Source organism: Pangasianodon hypophthalmus, chromosome 2 (assembly GCF_027358585.1).
Source record: "Pangasianodon hypophthalmus isolate fPanHyp1 chromosome 2, fPanHyp1.pri, whole genome shotgun sequence".
Taxonomy (NCBI): domain Eukaryota; kingdom Metazoa; phylum Chordata; class Actinopteri; order Siluriformes; family Pangasiidae; genus Pangasianodon; species Pangasianodon hypophthalmus.
The window spans coordinates 4,591,773-4,619,756 of NC_069711.1; the positions used below are offsets into that span (position 1 = coordinate 4,591,773).

The 27,984-nt window shown below is 39.0% G+C and overlaps 1 protein-coding gene across 1 annotated transcript; it reads right to left on the reverse strand.

The window, feature by feature from the left end:
• Positions 1–26: 26 nt before the first annotated feature.
• Positions 27–27,984, reverse strand: igfbp2a (insulin-like growth factor binding protein 2a). Its single transcript, XM_026945449.3, has 5 exons — positions 27,318–27,984; positions 10,659–10,834; positions 3,839–3,979; positions 2,042–2,218; positions 27–440 (listed from the first exon to the last, which is right to left on the reverse strand). The coding sequence occupies exons 1-4, from the start codon at positions 27,667–27,669 to the stop codon at positions 2,060–2,062; spliced, it is 828 nt and encodes a 275-aa protein (XP_026801250.1). The 5' UTR covers positions 27,670–27,984; the 3' UTR covers positions 27–440; positions 2,042–2,059.

Sequence of the window (27,984 nt, forward strand, 5' to 3'; positions counted from 1 at the left end):
TATATGAGTAACAATTAAACCAGAAATCAGAGTTTAATACCAGTTTTAATGTCATCCTTCAAATGACACCATGAAATACTTAAAATACTGAACATTATTCATTTTGTTTTACTTGTACATTCAGAAAACAGAATGAATATGTAAAATATTCTTAAAGCAGATGAAATAAGGATGTGACACCATTAATATCACTAACAAAGTTGTAATTACATTTTCTTTCCAAAGATATGACCAAAATGTTTCAGTACTAGTGTACAGACTTTTTCTTCAGTGACCTTTATACCATCTGAGTCCTTTTGATCTACATGTATGGTGTAATATAAATGGGTCAATCCTTTGTAACATTTTTGCAACAATGCAGCGGTGTTTCTGCATATGGTCCTACTAGATGTAATATTTTTAGAGTGGTTCTCAGATTTGAAGTTGGAGGCCCACAGGATCTGAAAGGAGACTAAATATTAAAATCAGAGAGTACCATCTGATTTGGTAAGGCACTATATCAATGAGTTCCCTACGAACTCCTGACAGATGAATTAACATGAATAGAACAAAAAGCACTGCAATGCCCGATTTTTGGGCTGCACAATACCTCATATGATATCATGATCTTGGCCACGGCAACACTAATATCTTAGAAGACCCATCATCAGACCAAAGTGGGTTTAGTCTATTATAATCTATAATATACTAAATTATATTTATAGTGTAATATAAATAATCTTTTGTTAAAACAATACCACTTTTCTCAGGTCACCACCAAAACATTCTTACTGTAATAAAATACGGTGTCCCAAAAGTCTCCATACATGCAGCAAATTAACACTTTTAGCAAAATGCAACTTTATGTACAAAACATCCTCTACATGATTGCCAGTTCTTTGTAAACACACATGGAGTCGTCTCTCCCACTCATGATGAACTCGTGTTGACACATCTGGTGTTCTGCATGTAACTGCATGTCCATCGCAACCTTGTAACAGCTTCCTAATCCAGCCATGAGAATGATTTCAGTACGTGCATCCTTTGTCAAAGACATTCCTAAAGGCTAACTGAAAAAAAATGTAAGTATGAAAAATTTTGGAAGACATTTTGCTAAAAAGTGTTAATTTCCCCTATGTATGGAGACCTTTGGGACATCCTGTATATTACATAAAATAACTGCTTTATGTACAGTATATTGGAGTTGTTTAATTCAAGGTGTAGGAATTACAGCACTTCTTATATGTGGACCCCCCCAACACACACACAACCTTCCCGAAGTCTGAAGTCTGAAACCCATAGATACCACATGCTGGGTTTCTTCCCTGATGATGCTCTGCCAGGCCTTTACTGATTCAGATCTGGTGACTGACTTATCCATTGCAGAACACTCTTTGCTTTAAATAAGTGTTGGGTTGCTTTCGAAGTATGCTATGGGTCATTGTACATCTGAGCTATGAAGTGCCATACAACAAGTTTTGAAGTATTTGGCCAAATACTTTGATAATATTTATTTCATTTCAACTCCAGTATACTATGGTAGACACCTAAAATAACAATAACTTTGTCAGTGTCCAAATCTTTATGGACCTGACTATAGCAATACAATCACTATGATATGTATAATTATTTTGAGCATATTGTGCAGCCCTTTCTAAATATAGTGTAAATCTTATATTTTTCAATAGGGCTAAAGTCACTGTGAGGGGTGATAATTTTTTAAATGAACAATTTTGAAAAATAGCACCAAAAATAGGGAACTAATTATCGTAAACACATCTTGGTCCATATAAACTGTGTGGAAAAGAATTACCAATAAGTTTTCTATCTGATGAATTCAATGTCTAAAACCTGTGATTATAAAACCAGCTTGCCATTTTCTGTATCACACACTACCCATCACATAACACCTGTTGTATGCTGGGTTTCACTCTACTAAAATCACTGACACTTCTACAAGTTATGTTTTATACCATTTAAATCCTAGAAAAACATGAACACACACATACATAAGTTTAAGAGTAGCTTGTTCAGGAAGTTAAAATACTGACTCTACAGGTACCGATTCTCTTTGACACTTTTAGTTTTGCGATGCTGAAGGTGGCTCCATCTCTAAGGCATTGATGTACTGAATGCAGTTGGGGTCACCTCTCACCACTGGGGAGATCTGGATGTGTCTGCCTGTGTGGGGGTTCACACACCAGCACTCACCCCGGTGTCCATTCACTGACATCTTACACTGAAACACATAAGCAGTGACACTGATCATTTAATAAAGTGATTGTGCCCAAGCTACTACACTTTCCCCTAGCAGATGTCCCATTCCCCTGAGTTCTGCATTTGTTACATCTATGCTGGATTACTGTAATGCCCTGCCGTCCAGATACTCCAGTAGGTGCGTAAACAAGCTCCAGTTAGTCCATAATGCAGCAGCCAGTGTCCTTACTAGAACCAGAAAATATGACCATATCACCCCTATCTTATCCACACTGCACTGGCTCCCAGTAAAATTTCACAATGATTAAAAAGTACTACTACTGGCGTATAAAGCATTGAATGGTCTCACACCACAATACCAGAGCAAAGTTTTGGTCTTTTATGATCCACCATGCCTGCTTCGAACAAAAGGTGCAGGCTCTTTGTTGGTACCTTGAATAATGAAAGCTACAGCAGGGGGCAGAGATTTCTCTTACAAAGTCCCACATTTGAGGAATAGCCTTCGAATTAGTGTTTGGGACTTAGCCATGGTCTCAGTCTTTACGTCTAGGCTGAAAAGCTATTTGTTTGGTCAAGCCTTTTGTTTTTTCTTAGGTAAAGGCACAGATCTGGAGTGTTCATGGGCATAGAGTGTTGTGGTGAACTGGGATGTTTGGATGCTCTCCCCCCACTCTCACACATTCACTCAGGTTTGTTGACTGTGGAGTGGCTGGCCGTTTTATGTCTCAGGGCACCTTCATGTCTGTGTTACATTCCCTTTTATTTATGCTGTCATAGCTAGTCTTGCCAGAGTCCCTGCTTGCACTCTGTGTGCAATGTACATCTTAATGTGCGCAATGTAATGAGGATGGGTTCCCTTTTGAGTCTGGTTCCTCTCAAGGTTTCTTCATCATGTCACCTCAGGGAATTTTTCCTTACCATTAGATATAAAGCTGAATTTAAATTTTGTATAAAGATTTCGGTAAATCTGCTTTGGTACAATGTCCATTGTTAAAAGCACTACACAAATAAAATTTAACTGAATTGAACTGACATTTCCTGATTACTTCCTGTTCCTCAGAGTATAAAAGGCCTACACATACACAATGTCATTGCAAAGTCTTGGCATACCTTAGCATCTGAATATGTTCTGAGGCTTTGTATACTGTTACTGATACTCTTATGTTTCGACCCTTGCCATGTTCTAACTACTCTTTGGATTATACCCATTGTTTTGAAATATCATGGCTACTGTGTTTTAACGTTTGGATTGTGTTTTAGTATTGTCAATAAACCTCCTGCATATGGATCCTCAACAATCTCCTGAGTCCTGGTAAGTTACAGTGATCACTGTCCTGGGGTTTACAACCCCTCCCCCAAGCGTTCTGTTCCACTGCTAACCAAACATCAGCAAAATCAGTTGTTTTCTATTTATTGTTTAAATATATTTAATAAATCATGTACACTGAACAAAAAAATTTTAAATCAGCTGCCTGTGGGTGTAAATACATTCATAAATCGCCAGGAAAGTTTGAAATACATTGTATACATTATTAGTATACAATTACTATACATTATTATACATTAGCAAGCATTCAAATTTGAATGCATTTTGGTCAATGAATCAATTTGGTTTCAATAATTGTCCATTATTTGTTCTTACCTGTTTCAAGTTGTACTGGCCCCTCTTGTCGCAGTTGGGTATGTGCACAGAGTAGAGGTCCTCCAGAGGGCCACGATTGTCTCGGAAAGGCATTTTGGAGATCCTCTCAAGTACCTGCTCCAGCTCCTGCTGACACTGACTCTGTCGTACACAACCCAAAGGACTTAGTTTTACTTGAGATGCCTTGGCATTTAATACAAGTTTTCTAAACATATCTTTTCCTTCCAGGTAAGCCAAGAGCACACGGCATGCTGAAATAGTGGCCTATGCAAATGACACAAAATAGGTAGGTATAACCTACTATAAATGTATTCAAATTTATGACAAAGTCATTTGGGTATACTTGCAGAGAAGTACACTGTGTATAGTGTATAAATATAGATAAGTGTATAGGTATAAATACAATTAGTGTATTTGATATTGACATGTCTAATATACTTTAACAGAAGTAAACTACCTTTTGATATACTAGTATTTCTAAGCATACTTGAAGTGACACTAGGCGCCCAGTAAACTAGTATTTCTAAATGTACTTGTAATAATACAGAACTTAAGTATAAAAAATGCTCAGAAAATATTTTATCAGTCATTTTAATTTAGATTTGGAGATTATGATGGGTCACAATTATTGGCACTCCTGCATTTAATACATTTCACCCTTTCCCAACATAATAGCACATTATAGGAATCTTTTCCGATAATGCTTGATGAAATTGGAGAATATAGACCACAGCATATGAGACTATTCCTCAATACAGAATCTCTACAGATGCTTCAGGCTACGAAGTCATCTCTTGTAGACTCTCCTCTTCGGTTCACCCCATAGATTTTGAATGTGTGAGGGGACTGGGATCTCAAAAACTTGGTTCTGTGGCCATTTTCTGAAAAACTTAAGCCATTCTGAGCCATTGTTGTGTGGGTTTGGACACATGTTTCTCTGCAGTTGCAGTTTCTTGGCAGCCAGATTTTCATTTTAAAATCTCTTGTTATTTCACGACGTCCATGATACCATGTGTCCTGATTCCTAGTAGATTTGGAGACTCCAACATCCTAAAATATTTGTGTCATTTGACCTGCGTATTCCCTAATTGTCTTCACATTAATCATAGACTAAGGGAATTTGACCTGTGTCACCTTATGTTTATACCCCAGTGAAACAGCAAATTATAGACAAAATAAAATTTTTGAACTACAATTTTGAATAAATTTACTTCAATTATAAGTTTGATTTTCTTTGTGAGATTAAGCAAATTGACATTTTTCATAACCCTTTTAGCATTTTGGGGTTAAGCAAAGGTAATACATATATTTACAAATAGATTTTTATCCAACAAAAAGTATAGCACCAGTACAGGTGTCACAGACTGACATTTCTATGGGGTCTATTAATTGGTTTAAGTCACTCGCAATCTTTCTTTGATTTCAATGTGAATGTGATTAATTGGGAGCTGGGGTTACAACTGCAGTAGTATTAAGTACTACTAATGTGCACCTGGACCTGGAAGTATGATCGGAGAAAGACAGATGGGCACACATCAATGACACAGTGTAGGGAATTTTTTGGGTTTGTTACATTCCAAAAAGATCAGAAAAGTTTGCTGGATACCCTATCAATATCTATTATAAAACTGGGCCACGCTTACAGTGCTGCTGCGAGTAAACATACGAATACTCTGTTGTTCGTATCTGTATTCATATTTGGGTTTGTGGAGGCCAACAAAGAGACATGACTGGCAGAGAATGATTGCCCCAGCTGCTCCCTCTCTCCAAATCGTGCTATGGAGCATAAAAGACGGTGTTCACAGAGTAAGGTGGGTAGATTCTGGCGCTCTACTAACGTTGTCTCTTATTTCCCCTGTTCTTCCAGTATCAAGTGATGAGTTGCTGCCCCTGCCAACTCTCTAAGCCATGAAATTTAACACACTCCTCAAAATCACTATGACCCTCATATATCCTATGACATTTTTTCTGCCTATGAGAAGGATTATGGGTGCACTGATGTGGTAAAACATTGCATTCCCACACAGCACAGCACAGATGGCACAGCACTCATCCAAGAGAGGTACAGGCCAGTGCCTCCTACCCTTTATGAGTTGATTCATGGACTGCTCCAAGATATGCTTGAGGGAAGCAATATTGGACAGAGCTGTAGACCTTGTGCCATTGTGCTAGTCTAGAAAAAGAAGCATGGAGGTTCTGTGTAGATTACAGCAAACTGAACAGTGTGACCACAAAGGATGCCTTCCTCCTCCCCAGGGTAAAAGACTCCCTCACAATTTTGACTCAGACAGTGGCTACTGGCAGGTCAAGATGGACAAGGGCAATAGAGAAAAGACTACATTTACAATGACATTTGGCCTTCCTGGGTGGGATAGGATTCCCTTTGTGCTTCGTAATGCACCAGCTACATTCCAAAGGCTAATACAAGGGTGTTTGAGTAGCCAGTTGTCAGAATCCAGCCTGGATTTTCTTGATAACATAATTGTTCTATGGGGATTTGACAGCCCACATGGACCATCTTGAGGCAGTTTACTGGTCCTTGGAAAGGAATGGCCTTACACTTATACTTAAAATTCTTGGGAAGTGGCAGCTGTTATAGGGAGAGAGTAAAGTTTCTTGCCCATTGTGTCAACAGCAGGGGGTTGTTTCAAGATCCTGAGAAAGTCTGTTGTTGCTGTTCAGGAATGACTGTCCCTGAACACTGCGGTCCTTTTTAGGATTTGTGGAGTATTATAGATGATTTGTTAAAGACTTTTCTAAGATTACCAAACCCTTGAATGTACTGTTGGTAGGTGCTGGCTGTCACAGAGGCCTAGATTACTTAGACCCTTGAGTGTAAGTCTGGTTTCCAATGACTAAATCAGAAATTCATCCAAGCAACCATTCTAGCTGATGCTGACTTTATGCTGCCCTTTGTTGTTTACACCAATTCCAGAAATTCTGGGTCAGGAGCCATATTAGCACAACAGCAAGGGGGGGTTGGAGTTTCCACATCGTATGCTAGTAGGAGTACTCACCCAGCTGAGTGTAATGACACCAAGTATAGGTCCTTCAAGTTAAATCCGCTCGCTTTGAAATGGGCAATAATGGAAAAGTTCAAAGACTACATATGGGGTGCTGAATTTGTTGTAATTACTGATAACATCTCCTTGGTCTATGTGGACACAGCTAAACTGGGTGCCATTGACCAGAACAAAGCCCAATTGTAAAGCCTCCATAGTAGCTTGTGCCCCCCTACATATTGTGGCTCGTTTCCATTATTGCCCCCCTCAGGTCATGTGATAAAGCGCTACTAACAGTTCCCAAATCTAGATTGAAGCTTTGGGGTGATTGTGCTTTCGCATTGGATTGCCCTAAACTTTGGAGCCTGCCTCTACACATTACAACTGATCCTACCTTAACTATTTTCAAATCCAAGTTAAAAACTTGGTGTTTGGCCAGCCGTAGAGATAGTTTTAAATTTGTTATATGATTGTAATGTAACAACAGTTATAATGTGAGTTTTTTACTGCTATTATTATACTACTATTATTACTATTTTAGGTTTTGTAATTATTGTTGTAAAGCACTTTGGTCAACCTATGTTGTTTTTAATATAAATAAAATTGACATTCGCATTACTGTTCATTGGGTAACAAAATTAATGCCATTTTAGTAACAAGCCATAGCAACAAAAATTAGGTAACACCTGCAAACTTAATCCACATTTGAATATGAATGACAATACAATATTACTGTAATGATAAACTAAAAATATTTCGTGGCATATAATATCTCGCTAATATTTCAATTTGATGACATGTTGCACTGCCTGAAGAAGGAGCTTGCTACACTGATTGATATAAAAATAGACTAGTTGTAGTCTATTCCCTCCCATTTATACTGTATGTTCTGTTAAACGCTATATTTCTGTGAGGTGTCCACATACAGTTTTCATTGACCATAACTATATTAAGAAATCTGCTTAACAAAATGCAAATAAAAAATGGATTTACCTATGCAAATGCTTGTTGTATTCTGCACACAGCATCATTATTTACTTTGAACAGAATTACTGAGTAGTTGTATTTATGGCTACTAGGGGGTAGGTGTAGGTTTTACTTAAGTCTACGGTAAAATTACTGTTTATGGTAAAAACTTGGTGTAACTTTTATTTAAATTTTTTTGTAAATGTAATTGTAAATGTAAATGTAAATGTAATAAATGTAATTACCATTACTGTTCAAACTAGGCTACCTAGTGCAACTAGGTGCAGGACACTTGGCTCAACACTTGCTGTTGGGATGGTCTGCCTAGCAGCCAATCATCCAGATAAAAGAGTATGCACAGACATGGATGTTGCAGGGGCTCTACGGCACCTGCCAAGCTCTTTGTGAACACCCAAATTGAAAAAGCTAACCCAATGGTACATCAATCCTCTGACCTGAACGTAGAGAAACTGCCTGTATTCCTGAGCAATTTAAATTTGGGAAAGCATCTTTCAGATCTGTTTACCATCATGAATGTCAGCTATCTTAAGAAGACATTTTGGCTTGGGGGGAATTCTGTCTCCATTTTTTTTAAAATCAGAAAATATTTTGAATCATTTGGCAACAGTCGGTCAGTCTTGCAACTTTGTGGGGTAGACTCCTGTTGAGTGGTAGCAGACAATGAACTGTAAGTGATTATGTTTTTCAGACACACTGCTAAGATGCCTCAGCATTTTCAGTCAATCATGTCCTGGAAATGTAGTCAACCTCTGATCTACAAAAATCATTTAGTGTTCTGGGTTTGCAGTAGCACCAATGTGGCCTTTCAGTGATAGTGTGCTGGTAAATGACTCTTGCAACAAAACATTTAACCAAATGAACTCAATTATATCAAGTCACTGAATAAACTCAAGAATTCTTTCACTTTAATGATGTCAGACAAGGGTAACCTGCTGCCTCCAAATTTCGAATTCATCTGGGACTGACACCACCAAACAGGTAAGGCACTCAATTAGCTTTGTCAAGTGGAAGATCCTGCTTCAGTTAATAGCAGTCGCTAGCACATTCACTGCATTCATTCTGATCTTCAGAATTCTCTGATGGTGGGCTATCAGCACTATCTGCCAGAGTGGGCTCATTTTTCAAGTTTAGAGAATGAGAAGCAGCTACTGAGAGTACATCAGGGCCTGTGTCTCTTATGCATATATGAGACAGGCCCTGATGTACTCTCAGTAGCTGCTTTTCATTTTCTAAACTTGAGAATTCAGAGGAGCTTAGTACAGCTAAAGAGAGTACATCAGGGCCAGTGTCTCTTATGCATATATAAGTTCCTCTGAATTCTGCAATTCACTGGGCTGTTGCATTGCTACCAATAGCTATTGAATTTGTCCCATGCCTGCTGCCAATTCCTTCACTCATTGTGACGCTCATCTCGATGTTGTAAAAGTGCTTACTCTTCCCATTCCAGGGGCTGAGCAGCCAAGCCTCCTGCCACAACAATGCAGGAAAGGATAGCTTCCCTTTTTTGTCCCAGAGGGATCCACAGCTGTGTCTGCTGTTCTTAACTGCCTACTGTGGCAAGGCAATGTCTGAGAAAGGATATTGAATAGACAGCATTATTTACAAAGCCTGCGAGCTTCATGCATCACTACTGGCATTATGCTGCAGTTAGGGGAAGGCTTTGTACATGCTTGTTGAAGACGTTCCAGTCCCAAAGAATTTGTGCATTGATTATTGTCCATCATCCAACTCCATTCGGGCCTGGAAGAACAAACAGCTCTCCATCCTGCCCTGAAATACAACGGGATGGAAAAATGGGAATAATCCTCTAGCTCAAAGGGAAACTGTCAGGGCAGTCCGAAATGAAATAAGGTAGAAATATTTGTTACTGAACACAACTGAGCAAGTTAGGTGTATACTTCGTTAACTGTGTGTGACAGAAAGACAAATGTAGACAGTGGTTTCCAGACATGGACATGATACTCCTTAAAAACAATAATAAACAGAACTATCAACCCACAGAACTGTCACTGACTCAATGTTTTTTTGTTTTTCTGACCATTCTGTGTAAACACTAGGGATTGTTGTATGTGAAAATCCCAGGAGATCAGCAGTTTCTGAAACACCCAAACCAGCCCATCTGACACCAACAAGTTATGCCAAGGTTAAAGTCACAGAGATCACACTTTTTCCCCATTCTGATATTTGATGTGAACATTAACTGAAGCTCTTGATGTGTATCTGCATTAGTTTATGGATTCTGTTGCTGCCACATGATTGGCTGATTGGATAATTGCATAAATAAGCAGGTGTACAGATGTTCCTATTAAAATGGACAGTGAGTGTACACTATCAAGGATGCCTGGGGTGCAGTCAGCAATCCAGTTCATCCCAAAGGTGTTCAGTGGGGTTGAAGTCAGGGCTTTGTGCAGGCCACAAGAGTTTTTCCACTCTAACTTCAAGCCAATTCTTCATGGACCTCACTTTGTGCTCAGGGACACTGTCACACTGGAACATGTTTGGGCTAGGCCATTTAGATCCAGTAAAGGGAAATTGTAATGCCACAATATACAAAGACAAATTGTGTGCTTCCAACTTTGTGGAAATGGGAAGCATGGGGCTTTAGGGAAGGCCCACATATGGGTGCGATAGTCAGGTGTCCCCAAACCTTTGGCTATGTACTGTATGTATACTTTGTCGACATTTCTAGGTAGACCTACCATAAACTTTACATATTCTTTTTTTTTTTTTTTTTTTTTTTTTTTTTTACAGTTCCTGACCACAACCTATCTATTACTTTGCACAGTTTCAGTTGCAATGAATCAGATTCGGCTGCATTTTTCATCACTTACCAGCTTGGTGCGTGATGCCTTGGGTTCCTCTGCTTTATACTTCATCTTTGTCTTCATCTGCTGCCGGTGATGGATGACAGCACTCTCTTTAGGGCCCATCCACTGACTGTCCTTTGTGGGCCTTCTGATCGGAGGGACTTCAGTTTGTTCTGCTTCCGGAATCTCCAAAACCTCACCTGCCCCCAAAAAGAGCCAAAACGAGTGTTTTAAGGAGAGTAAGTGATTTAGATATAAGTGATCTTGTAAATACAGCCTACCAATGTCTTACAATTAAACATGTATCATGAGAAAGTGGAGGAATACCACATTGAATTATCTGTCTGATTTGAGGCTTTCACTAAATGGAGATTAAAAAAGACAGGACTGGCTTTAGGTGTTGGCTCTTCTATGAACATTAAGGAGGAAAAACAGGACTGGGGACAGTGCACACATAACTGGCAGCCATAAAATTATTTCTTCATTACACAAAAACAAAACTCCAGGAGAAACAAAACGGGCCATGGGAAGCACATAAGAGAGAAAGAGCTATTATTGCAAACCCTGAAAAACTGACTTTTTTCATGCTTTTCTATATTAGCATATTTGACCAAACATTGAGCAGGAGAGAGGTGACTTATGCAACTTCTCTGAAATGTGAGTCATCTGATTAATTTACACTGTGGAAGCTGGTGCCCTCCTGTATCTACTTTTGGCCTGCATTACACCAAGAAAGGACACAGACTATTACTGCTCTTAGGTGGGATCTCTCCCTCTAGAATATTTCTAACTACTTTTCTTTTCATCCATTGTCAAAGCCTGACTACTTTTTAAATTGCGTCTTTGAATTGCAAATTTGTTTGTGATTGAGATACCAAAAATATGACAATAGCATGCTATCAAGGGGGCAAGGGTAAAGGCAAAATTGATACAAGGCAAGGTCAAGGTCACAGAGAATCAATCCACAACATTCACAACAAACATGGCTCAGAACTCACAAGAATGCAGGCAAACTGTAAGGCTTCATCCCTGAGTTCAAGTTCATATGCTTTATATAGCAGTTCTACAAGAAATAGGAAATACCACCAAAGAAGTGGGTTTAATATTCAGAAGAACGCACCCTCTGGCTGTCTGGAGTGGGAAAGTCTGTGCTAGATGTTACAGAATCCTGCTCCCCCCCAGTGGGGGCTCCCAAAGCTGAACTCCCCCTGTGGTGGAGTATTCCTCTTCGTCCATGCGCAGGACAATCAGAGTGCTCGTGGTGGCCATGGAAGTGACCAGAGACAGGTCAAAAATATCTTTCGCCAGAACCCAGGAGTGTTCCTTGGGCTTTCCCAGTCCACCAGGTAATAGAAGGTGTTACCCTGCTGCTTGACTGTGTACACAGGAGTCTCCTCGATCTCCAGTGGAGGGGACGGTTCAACTCCAATCACCTGGTGGGTAGGTACAGAGACACACGGTTTGAGTAATGATAATATGGAATGTCGGTGCTATTCTATATTGCGGGGGTAATTCTAGTTTGTACAATACTGGATTCAATCGTTTTATCACTTTGAAGGTACTTTTTGGGGTTTTAGTCAGAGTTCTTGGGTGAATAGCCAGACCCTCTGACCAGGTTGTAAGGGACTGATGAGGGCGCCTTAGTCTGTCTGCTAGCCTCTTCTGTCATTGGATGGCTCTTTGTAGACAGACGTGCACATCCTCCCAAGTGTGTTCGCCACATCTCATCCAATTGTCTACCACTAGCACTTTAGATGGCTCTCCAGACCATGGAAACAGTGGCTATTGGTACCTCAGCACATACTGGAACTGGGTGAGGCCTGTGGATGTGCAGATGAGAGAATTCCTGGTATATTCAGCCCAGGGAAGAAACTTGTTCCAGTCAATCTGATGACTGTGGCAGTACTCCCTGAGGAACCTCCGTATATTTTGACTGTGTCTTTCTATTTGGCAATTAGATTGGGGATGGTAATTAGACTGACATTTACACCAAGTCTTTTACGAAAGCCTTGCCATACCTGAGAGGTGAAATGAACACCACAATCTGAGACTATGTCCTCAGGCAGTCCATATAGCCTGTAGACTTCTCAGAACAAGATCTCAGCAGTTTCAAGGGCTGTGGGCAGCTTGGTCAGGGGAATGAGGTGGTAGGCCTTGGAGAAGCAGTCACTGATGATCAGTATGGTGGTGTGACCCTATGAATAACTCAGATCAGTGATAAATAAATGGGAAGAGGTTGCAAAAGGCCTGTGGGTAACTGTCATGAGGTACAGGTATGGGCACAGACAGACCAAGTATTAATATACCTTTTGTCTCTGAGTCCTTGTGATGCCTGAGTGTCCTGGTGCATGAAGTGTCATGAATTCTTGAGAGGGCGTCAGCCTTACTAGTCTTGGAACTTGATAGGTGAGCACAAATTTAAAGCGTTTGAAGAATAGTGCCCACCTGGCTTGGCATGAGTTTAGTCTCTTTGCTGCCTTGACATATATTCCAGGTTCTTGTGATCATTGATGATAACGAGTGGGTATTTGGCTCTGTCCAACCAATGTCTGCACTCTTCCCAGGCTGCTTTGATTGCCAGCAACTTCCAGTTCCTCACATCATAGTTCTGTAGGGGTGAGTCCATTCACATGGATAGAGTTTAGCTGGGCTACCTTGTCATTGCAAGAGGACAACTCCAACTCCCTTTCTGAAGCGTCCACCTCCACTGTGTATTGCAGGTCAGGATCAGGATGGTGCAGGATGGAAGCAGTTGTGAACCGTTGTTTCAAGCTCCAAAGACATACAGAGCTTCAGGGTTTAAGTTGATAATCTTGGGCTTTCCTTTAAGGAGGGATGTTATTGGAGCTGCCACAGTGCTGAAACCCTGAATGAACTTTTGATAAAAGTTGGCAAACTACAGGAATCTTTGCATCTCCTTGACAGTTTTTTTTGTAGGGACCAGGAGGTTATAGCCTCCGATCCATCTCCACTCCTCTTTGGTCGAGAATATAGCCTAAAAACAGATTTCTGGTGAAATTTGCATTTTTTAAGTTTGACAAACAGATTATTCTTCAAGAGTTTTTGCAACCCCACACGTATCTGGAAGATGTGTTCTGTTTCAGTTTGGTAATAGATCAGGATATTGTCTATTGTAAGTGACGACGCATATGTTCAAGAATTCCCAGAGTATCTCATTTATGAAGGCCTGGAACACTGAAGGCCTGTTGATGAGTCCATACCACATGACCAGGTATGACAGAAAACCCGTGTTGTATGGGTTAGCCCTGGCACACACTGCCCACAACTTGCCCGTGGGGCAAATGTGGGCATGTTTGCTGGGATCTTGTACCATTTCAAAACAAGCTTACTGAGTTGATCATGACAGTATTAATGGAGGTAAAACTGTCATGGGAGATTTTAATGAAAATCTTTTTGAGAAACATGAGAAGCAGATATAGAAATTCTGTATGCAGTTTAATACAAGAATTTGGGTTCTCTCATCTTGTACAGAAAGCAACTACTGAAAATGTTACTTTGATACATCATGTCTATGTCATGAATTTTGCAACTGACACGTTAGTAAAAGAGTAATGCTAACATATTTTAGCTACCACGAATGTATTACTCTGAATTTTTTTAAATTTTGTTAAGAGTAGCAGTTGTAGCACAGGCAATTGCTTTAAACTACACAGGAAGCTGGCTTCCCCTAAAACTTCATTAAAATGAGGCAATTCAATGTTGAGGCAATGAAATCCAAATGAAATGAAATGAGGCAATGAAATCCAAAGTGTGTGTATTAATCAATCCTGGGAGATTTCAATATTTTGGCAAATCAAATGATTAAATATCTCACTGTATATCACACTGTTCATCCATTAAACTCGAACTCTTTTCAGTGGACAGCGCAGCCTGTGTGAAAATCTCCTTTGAAGCCCCGACACAGTACTAAGAGACAACTATTGAAGCATATGCATCAATTAGTGTGTATTAGATGTTCGTGTAGTCGCTGATTTAATGGGACGAAAAATTAACACCCACTGGACAACAGAATTTTAATGTGTCATTTTGAGTCACGGCTTTACTGGGAGTGAATGTAGTGTGGCGGGTGAGTTTTGCACAGAAAAAACATCTGAACGCTTATTGGACAGTGCACTCTTCGTATGTCCTGCTTGGATGCTTCTCCTTATGATGATTGGTAGACCTCTCAAAGGGCAGAACCTCATAACCACCTGCCAATCAGCAAATCAGGAATGAACATGACTGACAACTTAAACACATCCATGCCAGTTGGAATTGCTTGGAGAGTAATTTGTAAATATCATAAATAAAAATGTAATTTGGAAATATCCTAAATAAACTATAAGTAAAAAGTTCTGTTTGATTATTTGCATTCATTTCTGAAATTTGTTGTTTATAAGTCTAGCTAGCTAGCTGTCTCATCTTCATCTAGCATGCTTTTTTGGGTTGAAATGGCAGAAACTGCTAATGCTGACCTGATTTTAGAAAATTGATTGGCTGTGTTTATTATTAGTCTTAGATTCTAAATCCTGGCAAAAAAAAGCCTTTTTTTTTTTTTGCTATTGAAGACATTTGGGTTTGAGATCTAAAGATGAATATGACATGATAGATAAGAATTTCAGCTTTCATTTACTGATATTTACATATAGATGTGTTAAACATATTAGAACATGTCACCTTTGGTGGCAGACCACCTAATCTTTTTGGTGAACAAAAGTATAGTAACAGTCTTAAAGTTATTGGTCCTCTTTCTGCTGCTCCTGTTAGGGGATACCACCACAGATCATTGGTCCATGCATTTGATTTGGCACAGTTTTCACACCGGATGCCCCTCTTGACACAACTCTCCCCAATTTTATCTTGGCTTGGGACTAGCACTGGGAGTGCGCTGTTGCATGCTGGGGTTGGTTCCCTGGCCAGGAATTGAACCTGAGCCACAGCAGTGAGAGTGCTGTGGCCTAACTACTAGTCCCCCAGGGACCACAGATAGTCTTAAAGTAAATTACAGTAAATAACACTTAATATTTAGTTGCATACCCTTGCTTGCAATAAGTGCATGAAGTCTGCAACCCACTGACATCACCAAACTGTTGCATTCTCCTTTTGTGATGCTTTTCCAGTCTTGTTCAACAGCTTCTTTCAGTTGTTCTTTTTGGGGGGCCCTCCATTCAGTCTCCTCTTCATGAGGTGAAATGCATGCTTAAGTGGGTTAAGGTCTGGTGTTTGACTTGGCCAGTCTAAAACCTTCCACTTTTTTCCCCTAATGAAGTCCTTTGTTGTGTTGGCAGTGTGTTTTGGGTCACTGTCTTGCTGTATGCTAAAGTTCCTCCCAATTAGATTGGATGCATTTCTCTGTAAATTGGCAGACAGAATGTTTCTGTAGACTTCTAAATTCATTCTGCTGCTACCATTATGAGTTACATCATCAATACGGATTAGTGAGCCCATTTCTAAAAGCAGCCATGACACTACCTCCAGTGTGCTTGACCAATGAGCTTGTATGTTTTGGCTTATAAACAGCTTCTTTCTTTCTCCACACTTTGGCTATTCCATCACTTTGGTTGCGGTTTATCTTGGGTAGCTCAGTGGTTAAGACTACAGGTTGGAAGGTTGTGAGTTCAAATCCCACCAAGCTGCCACTGCTGGGGCCTTGAGCAAAACCCTTATCCATCAACTGCTCAGTTATATAAGATAAAAGTAAGTTGTACTGGATAAGGGTGCCTGCCAAATGCCATAAATGTATGGCCTCTTTATTTCTGCTCTTCAAAGGGTGGATTGTGATACCTTCATCCATGCCCTGCAGAGGTTGTTGGTTATGTGACTGACAGCTGTTTTTGGGTTTTTCTTCACAGCTCTCACAATGTTTCTATCATCAACTGCTGTTATTTTCCTTGGCCGGCCTGTTCAATGTCTGGTTGTTAGTATATCAGTGGTTTTCTTTCTTTTTCAGGGGATTCCAAATTATTGTATTGGCTATGCCCAGTGTTTGTGTAATGGCTCTGATTGATTTTCCCTCTTTTCTCACCTTCAAAATTGCTTGCTTTTCTCCCAAAGACAGCTCTCTGTTCGTCATGTTGGTTTATCCTTTTTAGAGACAAATGCAGTCTTCACAGGCAAAACCCACGGCTCAAACCAAGCGTAGACATTCAGAGCTATTAACTGTTTAAACAAGAAACACCTGTGAGTCACATGTCCCAATATTTGTGAACACTTGAAAAATGGCTGGGTTCAAACAAAAGGTACCATGTTTTAAGTTGTTTAACACATCTAAATCTAAATATCACAAAATGAAAACCGAAATTATGATCTATCGTCTCATTTATCTTCTGATCTCAAACCCAAATGTCTACAGTTTATAATAAAATTAAAAGAATTGGCCTTGCTGTGTGGCATGGTCAACCGTCAGCTGTGGATGGAAAGAAGGCATGATGATTCTCACCTATGTGATCACGGCGAGTTTATTTATGTGTTCTTTGTTTGTCCTTTTAGAGATGCTGTGACCAGAGCAAGAGATGGCGCTGTCAGCATCAGCACAACCAACATGAAATATGAACTTGAACACTATAAGGCTGCAAACTACTTTGGACTGTTTGCTTTCTTTTGGTTTGAATTTAAACTTAAGAGAACATGCACTGAAAACTGCTCAGTTGAAAAGGAACATAAAAGAAAAATGAAGCTCTGCTAAAATTCACCTGTCTCCTTCCTGAGTCCTGAGTCCTGCATATACAGACACACCAGGTTATACAGACAGGAATAGGTGATTCTATCTGGGCCACAGCACAAAAAGCACAGAACTTATAAGTGGTAAGGAAAAGGAAGACCAAAAGAATCTAACAAAATAATCATAAAAAATCAATCCCAATTTTTGTTACATGAATGTACAATAGTCATGGTCAGCAAATCCCAGTCTATTGCTCAGTAGATGTGTTAAGTTGTCCGTGTGGTGGCTTAGTGGTTAGCATGGTATCCTCCCCCAGTCCAAAGACATGCACTGTAGGCTGGCATTTCCAAATTGTCCATACTGTGTGAATGGGCGATTGTGCCCTGTGATGGGTTGGCACCCTGTTCATGGTGTCCCCCACCTTGTGCCCCGCGTCCCCTGGAATAGGCTCCAGGCTACCCCGTGACCCTGTGAAGGATAAGCGGTACGGAAAATGGATGGATGGATTCCAAAATTACTGTTAAAATATAAAAGACATTAAGTTAACTGTCTCATCTTCATTCATAGTATAACCAGAGAAATAGTAATTGATTAGTGATTGATAGAGTCTGTTTTCTAATAATTTAAAAAGTCTTCTATTTATAGTCATGCGCTGGATATATATTTAAACTGATTATATAACATGCATATAGCATATAGTTCTGTGACACACCTGATACAGAAACGTTCTGCATTGTGGTTGAATTAGACTGTAGACTGCCGGCAGAATGGAAATTGACGTATTGGACATTTTCAATCAGTATAAACAAATGAAAATGAACTTTATTGCCACAAGTCTGCTATAAGATTAGTCAGGACATTGTTGGGTTTCTGCGTGTAGAGTATCGTGACTGTGTTTAGCTGCTGGTGATGTGGAGGGGTGTGAGCCCCCTGCTGGGCAAACAATTCATACCTCTCCACAATAACATTGGTACAGAGATACTGTGTACCACTATCACTCTGTGATAAATTCAGCATTGAACAGGTGGAAAAAACTTTGGCCTCTGGTAAAAAAAAAGTTAAGATATGCCCAAGGACCAAATGTACAGACACTTTTTTTTCTTTGGGTGGCATATAGTTCAGGCTTTGCAACCAGTGCTGCACAGGTCATTAAATTTCTGATAAGCCTCACCTAAAATTACTTTGTATTGGGAGTGGAAGGGAACTAACACATTTTAATAGAAATAGATGGATAGCCACTTAATTGTGTAAATACAAATTCTCTTTAAAAACTGCATTAATTGATATATTTATCTCAATTAATGATCTCAAATCCTATTAATTATTTTTTTATATATGTGGTAAAAAAAATGCCGTTAAGCCCATAAAATTGTTCTTTTTCTAATTTTATTTATTATTTCATTATGTCATTTATTAATTATTTGTTTTGGTTTATGCTATAACATTAAAAAGTAAAAAACTAGTAATGCTGTTAAAAGGACTGCAATCATCCTCTGTGATGCATAATAGAATGGTGAACACAAACTAAGCATTAATCATTGTCTGACAAAACTTTTCTAGTCTTTTAAGTTACAAACTATTGAAAATATAAAACGCCAACTCCATGTGCAATCACAAAACAGAAGAATATGTCAGCTAGCTTGTACTTCTGTAAAACTGGAATTGGAACTCTGCACTCTGAAGTTACTACAAGAGGAGTCTGTGGACTTCTTTCATGCCAATAGGTACAGTGTCATCAGTAAAACCTCTACCGAGTAAGGATGCATGGAAAATGTGACCACTTTATTAGCCATATATTGACCCCTAAAGCAAATTCTGAATTTGTGGAATTAAGTCTTGCCTTGTATCCACCCTCCAGTGGAGTCCCACATGGCCCAAAGACCAGGCCTTTCCTACAGGATTACTGCGTCTAATTTCTTACCTATATTAATGAATTTTTCCTCACAATCTAGTGTAAGAAAACTACCAGAAAGTAGATCAAGATTGCTTACTTCCTGCAGCACTGCAACATTAAGTTGATTCCTGACTTTACCTTACTTTATATCTGGGAAAACTAGACTATATACACCATTATAGTCATATACAGACCTACTGTTTTGTAGATGCTTTGACCCAGTCGTCTAGCCATCACAGTTTGGTCCTTGTCAAATCCACTCAGATCCTTATGCTTGCCCATTTTTCCTACTTCCAACAGATCCATTCAAGAACTGTCTGTTCACTTGCGGCCTAATATATCCCACCCTTTGACAGGTGCTATTGTAACGAGATAATCAATGTTGTTCATTTAACCTGTCATTGACTATAAGTTTTAATGTTATGGATGATCAGTGTATATGATATAAATTTCAGACTCTTATATTTATAATGAATGTTCATATAATTGACATTATGCCTTCACAGAGTGTTTCCTGATGTACAAGTAACTGTAAATACTTGTTATGTCTGTGTTCATTTAGCCAAACCACCTTAACTACATAGTTAGCAGTTCTTCCTGCCCAGTACTCACATAAATGTCATGCTATGTAAAATATCAGTTTTGAGTGTTGAAAATGTACTCTTAATGTATTCTAAAATAACAAACAAAAACAAACGTATTGTAAATGTAATGTCATAATGACTGTCTTATTCAATTTACAGGAGAATGGTTTCGACCAAATATTGGAAATTGTGTGAGAACCCACTTTCATGGTACCCTGGCTATCATCTTCACCTGTAGCTATCTATTCAAATGTATTCAGCCTTTCAGCACCTACAGAACTTGAGTTCATGCCGAGGTAAACACTAGATAAAAATTGTTTATCAGTAATGTATATTGCTACTTTCCAAGCAAATCTACATTATAAAAGTATTATATAGTGTAAAGTCTATTTTCCACTCTGGATTAGACATACAAACATGACTCAGACAGAAAAAAAAAACATTTCAGAAAAATAAATTTCTATTTTAAGATTTATATGCAGCATATGTTTTCCAAAAATTGTCACTAGTGTGGATATTGGTTCAAGTTGCTTTAAAGTTTCTTTAAATGTAGCTTAAATCTGAAGTTCAATTGATGGATTTCACATATCAGATTTGTGTCTGACATGCACATTGTTTCCTTATTTTTCTTTACAGCTCAAAAATTGGACCTGTATTTGATTATATTTTCAAAGTAGTTTTACACCACTTTTCATGAGCACATATTACAAGTGGACCATGGAAGACAGAGAGTACATTAAGAAAACATTTTGTCCTTGTATTTATTTAGTACTGAGGACAAAGAATGTTATCCATAGTTCCATTTTCAACAAAGAAGGTACTATAGGGACACCACATTTTTGAAGACCTCCAGAAACCACACACAATCACGTGTCCACACTCACAGAGAAATTACTGCAATGACTTCAGTTCGGTGGAAGGGAAAACAACATAAATCTAAACATACGGATCATAAGTCCATCATCTAAAGTTGTTGTAAAGTTCAATTCTTGTGACAATACTGAAACACTTTTTACAGTCGGTGTATGTCCTACAATGCTACTAATTTCTCTTACACAGTATGTGATTTTAATGTGTTTATTATCTCATCATGAGCATGTACAAAGCTGTTTTTTTCTATGAATTTGATTGGATGGATATTATATACTAAGCAGTATACCAAGTAGTCCACGTGTCATTCTCTGTGGATTTTGCTTCATTGTATTCAGTATTTTCTGTGTTAAACGTACAGGATATTTTAATTATATAAATAAGATAATTATTTCCTTGTAAACCCAAATGTTAATTTTCTTAATTATAATCTGTTTATTGAATATTAATATTCCACTTGTAATGCATAGTATAAAATAAAAATAAATAAAATTTAAAGTACATTAAAGCTAATTGAAGTACTATAAAAGTATAAAATGTGAAAGTACAATAAAGCTAACTGATAATCAGTTAAATGTGTTGGTATTCTGGCTTTGAATTTCTTTACAAAAACATGTAACACTGATATTTGCCATACAACCACCATCTTATCGTGTAACCAGATACTACACATTATATATATATATTTTTTATTAAACAAAATAGTTTTAGATTGAACCACAAATCACATTTGAGAAATAAACGCCGCTTTGGTAAAAAATAAATAAATAAAATAAAAATACATACAGCAATATATAATGATAAATTAAATGTACAAACTACATCTCATACATATCTGCACTAGATTACTTCATAACAACAACAACAACAATAATAATAATAATAATAATAATAATAATAATAAAATATCAACTAAAATTCTACAGCACTAAAACTACAGCACTGCATACATATAAAACATCAATTCATCACAATAAAGCTGACCTGTTGAAACTCTGCAATGTGAAACAGAACTAAGGTCAGATTTATAGACAGATGTTGCCATCTTATGGTGTAATATGATATTACACATTGTATTAAAGTAAAAATAAAAAGGACACAGTATAAATCCTGTTGACTATAGAATTGAACTGGATTTCCTGTTGGGGCATGGCATGTTATCATCACCTGTTAAACAGGTGTTTAAACATTTGGATACATTCAGAATAGAATCAATAAGCAATTTTAAAATGAAAGAAATTTAACTCCACCCCATAACAATGATTATGCCACAATCTATGCAGAATGATTCAGAATCTTGTCTTGAATATGGCTTTCAAATTTCATGCAAATGCATGCAACCAGTTCTGAGCAACAGCTGCTTGAGTAAAACAAGCCCGAGCCCAAAAGGTTTGATTAGCATTTGGCGACGAAACTGGTTAAAAATCTCAAAATGTTTTCGTGACGGTCAGAGGCTGCTGAATATTTTGGTACCAATTTGCATTACTCTGTGTTCTTGAAGTAATCCAATGGTAAATAAAATGCATTTAGAGAACAAGAAGGCAGTACACCAAATTTCAGCTCAACTGGACTTTTGGTTTCTGAGAGACAGTTATTTGGACTTAACTCTAAGGATGACCTTTGCAGACATCCTCAGGCCATTGTAGTAAACATGTCTTCCAAGTTTGGTTCAAATTCATATGAACAATCATGAATTACAGTTATCTGAGGAAATCAACTCCACCTCCTTTAAACCTGACTGAGGTGTGGGTGTAACAGAGAAAGTAAATAGGTTATGAACTAAATGAACAGCCAAAATGGCTGTTCATACATTATGTTCGTTCATCCTGTAGCATACGAGATATTGTGAAAAGGGGGTGGGACACCTACAGGTAATGAGAGTAACATGGGAGGTCGGCCATTTTCTCGTCAGTCAAGAGTTCACTGTCAAGGTGAATGGTATGTAATTTTATCTCTCTGGCTAATATGCTGTTATATATATATATATATATATATATATATATATATATATATATATATATAAATTAGGCTCTGTCTCTTTAAACTTGACTGACTTGTGGCTAGTTCATGTAGGACTACTGACATGTAGAAATAGTTCACATATTACAGTAGGCTGTGCTTGTACAGTAATATTAATAATAAGAATAATAACTTAATAATAAGAAATATAGCTGCAGATGGCAATCTGCAGGGCCCAAGCAACATGTGCAGACCGCCCCACAGGTATCTCGTTCTCACTAATTTGCATAGAACACTAAAGCAACCATAGCTGAATATACTATTAAAATTTCATGACGGTAGCATAGTGCTAAAACTGTGACGTGTGTGCTGCAATGTGATTGACTTATGGTCACTATTTTTTAAAGTTTTTACAGTAACCTAGTCAACAGTAAAAATCCTTTCAAAGATTAGTACAACCATGTAGTACAACAGATTTCAGCTTGACTTACGGCCTGAGAAACAGCTATTTGAATCTAATCCTGCCCCCTACTAAAATCTGTAAAATTAACTGTGTTTACTTATTTGGTAGGAGCGCATCATGACTCAAACACACGTGCAGGACACACGTGGATTAGAATTGTGAAAAGAATTTGATGGAAAGTTTTACACGCCTGTCCATTTAATAATCACACTAGTATAATATTTCATAGGATGGGACACAATTTACAACTCATTCAAACATTGGTATGGATTAAAAGCTGAACACACTAATCACACTCAAGCAGAATAGGCACTATGCGCCCTTCTTTTTCCTAGAATCATCCTATGTGACATTCAGAGTGGGTTATTGGTGGTAATCAATTCAGATATAAATATTCCTAAACCTTGCTCTATGCATGCACATAGTTTTGGATACCTTCACATACATATATATATAAAATAAAAAAATAATAAAAAAAAGATTTTAGACAGAATGTCAAGATTAGGATCCATATAAACCAGGGGTGTTAAACTCAAAATCTGTCCTAAGAACAAACATGTCCATAGACTCCCATCCAAAAGTCTGCAATTTCTGAGTATGCAGTTTTTTGTAGGCTATTTTTCATCCCCAAATATATTCATTAGAAATATTCATTGACCAAGCAAAAACAGAGCAAATTTCATCTTTGTATGTCATACGGTTGAAAAAATTTAGGCAATTTCATAGTGCCCCTTATGGGCCAATGAAAAGTGGCTAGAGAGTGCCCTATTGACTATGTATTGTAAAGTTCGTAAAAAATTCAACTTTGCTTTTAGAAGATACAGCTCTTTTAGTACATACGTACATCCCCTTCTGGTGGCTATGTGTCATTTCATTTGGGAGTAGGGAGTGGGACCAAATTTGGTGGCAATATTTCAAAGATAACCCTGTCTTCTAACTGTTTACGTAAACTGGACTCTGCCTCATTAGAACTGACTGACATCTGGTGGCCATATTGTTTACAAATATCAACATGTTTTTGATAATTATTGAATTTCACACTCTACTGAGTAGTTCGACACCAGAATTGTGAAGCTAGGACAAAAATCCTAGGATAAGTTCTCAAAAGTAGGTTTTGCATATTAAGCAAATTATAAAACTGTGCATGAGCAGAACTAAATGGTCCAAAAAGCATAAAAGGGGGTAAGGAGACAAAGCATGGGAAAAAAAGAAGTTTCAATGTTTAGATATGCTTGCTTTTATGCGCAAAAACAAATAGCACCCCCCAGAGGCCAAGATCGGTATCATTTATTAGGGCGTCCTTAGAGGGACAATAACTTCAGGTTTCATGACAATAGCTCAATGTTTACCTTGTCAATGTAAAACCTTGTCAATGTTTTACCAATGGCAGCCAAGTTTCTTAAGTAACCAGGTCATTGTCAAAGATCGACTTGCAGATTAGCGTACAGTTTAGCATGCAGTATACCAAGTTATCTAACCTTAGCTCTGCTCCTTATGCATGACCACATCCCAAACTTTGCACATGACCTCAGAATCTCATCCTGTATACAAAGTTCAAGTTTCGTGCCAATCCATGAAAAAAGTAATGAGTTAGCGCTGCATGAGTCAATTATGCTCTGCTTCATTGACTGACATGTGGGGGCCGTATTCTTTACAAATGTCAATATGGTTTTGATAATTATTGAGGGAAACACTCTGCTGAGTAGTTCGAAACCAAAATTGTGAAGCTAGGACAAAAATCGTAGGATAAGTTCTCTTGCCCTTCCTGAAGCAGCTCTCCCCAATTTTATCCAAGCATGGGACCAGCACTGGAAGTGCACTGTCTTCTGCAACCCCAGTGGCTGAGGATCGAACTCGGGCTGTGGCGGTGGGAGCGCTGAGGCCTAACCACTAATCCTCCAGGGACCCTCAAGGTCTCAAAAGTAGGAATTTTATATTATAAAGGTATATTATGCAAATTAGCTAAAAAAATATCTAAGTAGGTGGAGCTAAATAGTTCTAGGGGCTTTTTTGTTAGAGAGAACCCAAGAAATAAGTAGCAAAAGGAATTTTCACTGTATAATATTTAAAAAATATAATAACAATAGGGCTCCCAGCACTATGTGCTTGGTTCCTTAAAAATCCTAACAAAAACAACAGGGACCTACCTGTGTTTGGAACAATCTTTGGTGCTTGGACCCCTGATTACTGACCACTGAGTGTAGAATCTTTAAAATCTTTAAAAACTTGCAAAATATTTTTAGTATTGTTCCACTTTATTTTGTCATTTTGTCCCAAACAGAAGGAGTAAGTAAGCATGCTGACAACATAGCTCAGCCTTGTTGCTATGAGCCATCTGAGGCTTACTGAGAGCTAAACGATAAATCAAGCCACTATATGAATGCAGGAGGAACACTTGTTACTACCTGACATGCAAAACACTCTTTTTCCTACACTAATGGTCTACACACTTGAAAATGGCTGTCATCTTAAGCCTGGTCATGCAAATAGCCATGCAAGGGGATCACACAAAAGACCTCTGCAAATTCTGTTGAGCCCCTCGGTTCTGCTGTACACACACACTTCACCCCCAGCCTTACACAGCTCAATAACATTTGTGACATTGTTTGTGTTATCTCCAAGCTGCTGCAGGGAGCTTGCAAGTTTATTTTGGAGCCCAGTGCAGTGAGATTTTTGGCGTCCAAGTTGCTGAACCACCCAGCGGGGATGCCAGCCATACCTGCTCTTAAAGAAAGCAGGGGGATTATTTTGGACTATTTTCGGTCCAACCTTTCTCACCAGACATCTGAATATACCTCCTAAGCGGGTCACATATTTTTCAGCTGCTCTCCCAGGTGGCCAGGGGCTGTGTGAGGCCTGTTTTTTTTTTTTTTTTTTTTGGTCCAATGATGACCATTGGGTCCTCTTTATATGAAGAATAACCCAGCAAGCACAATAAACATTTGACCAGGAGTTTTTAACAAAGCACTTTCAATTCTTCAGTGATCACAGCAACACAATAGTGTTATACTGAGAGCAGGTCTTGCTTTGTATATTACGTGTAAAGTGATTAGGAAAAAACCTTACTACAATAATGGAACACAATTACAAAGTGTTGTCAAACTGAAAAAGTCATATAAACAGCACTGACATATAAATCTTGTTCTTTTCATCACAATCCTTTTATAAGAATAGGCATTTGTTTCCCTTAGAAACCTCATGTAATTAAATGATATAATACTTCACAGCTTTGTTCCGTATGAGGCATATGAGTACTATTCTCTCCTAGTACACTGGACTGTAAGAGTCTAATTTGAAAGGCAAACAACTAGAGAGAAACTCAGCAGTATGTCAGTTCTGTTACAATCATGAGATGCAGAGTAAGACCTGAATGTGCAAAAATGCTGTCGCACCATGTTCGTACCAAATGTCAGCTCCAACATTAATTTGATCCAGTCTGTCATTCCCAGGAAGTGGGCTTTTTTCCTCTCTTACTCTGACATGTCCTCTACAGAACATAAACTACAGGGTAGGGATTTCTCGCAAACCACACTCCTTTAACACCCACTGTGAAAAATTTACAAGAAGACAGGGCCAAAGTACAAAGTCCACCTTGCTAATCAATCTCTATGTTTTGCTATAGAAATAAGCAACAATATATTCAAAAAGCAAAAGATAACAGTACACAATTTTCAGACACTTGCAGAACACGTATAAATGTTACAACTACAACTTCTGCATTTAAGTTGGTGAGCTGAATGTGGCTTGCCTGAAAATGGCCAGAAAATTCAGGTCAAATCAATGCTTTGCTTATCACCGGACTAAACTGCTGACATGGTCATTCTTTCGGTACAGGGCGTGAAATGCCGAAATACTCACAAATATGCAAAATTAGAAGTTAAGCGACAAACTTACATGAAAATCTCATTATAGCTTTTAATTAACACAATTTTCTGAAGAGAATATAGCTTATTGATTTTTTTTTATTATTATTATATAGTTGGCCGCCCCAATTTCAGGAATTTTGGCCATTAGCCACCACTCCACATGTAATGTTAGCCAAGATGTCAGCAAGCTAAGGATGGATATTTTGTACTTTCGACCTATCCGCTAAATTTTTTTTAATAAAAATATGTAACAACGTCAGTTTTAGAAATAATGCGACTCTTTTGCACGCACGATTAAAGTCGCGATTGCAGTGAAGCCTGTCGCAAATCAGCGAATCCATGCGTACATCCTGAATTTATGTCGAACTGATGGATGGATCACTCACCGCTCAGTTCAGCGCTCCCTGTGCTGGGCTCCGCGTCCGCTTTGAGCGCGCAGCGACCGAGGCCGCGCACTAGCTGCTCGAGCGGCAGCTCTGAGTCCGGCTCGGGGTAACAGCGAAGGCCGCTGGCGCAGCGCGGTGTGTACACACCACACAGTTCTCCGGCCCGGCGTGCACATACGGGGCAGCAGCCGCAGCCCGGCTCACGCACGATCTCGCCGCAGCTCTCGGCAGTGAGAGCGGGACATGCCGCCTGGCGCTCGGCGCTGCAGCTTGGGCAGCGGAACACGAGCTCGGCACGCGCGGCGTCCGCAAACGCCACCAACAGCAGCAGCTCCAGCAGCACGTACGACATTGTAACTGGGTCTCTTGCACCTCTCTTCCGTCGGCTTCAGGTAAAGAAAAGTGGCGACAGAAGCGCGCTCGCAGACAGGTGAGGTACAACAACTTGGGCTCTGCTCGGTGTCCAATCGGGGCTCATGTAGCGCTGACATCATAACACATCCTGAGGGGAGCGCGCGCATCTGGGTCAATCCAAAAATGCGCGCAAGCGGCTTCGTTTCCTCCCGGTCGCTGTGGGCGCGAGCACAGCAGCCACGGGAGACACGCGCACTTTTCCCCCGCATTCTGCGGGCAAGTGGTTCTGTCTCCCGCAACTCTCTGCACGCTT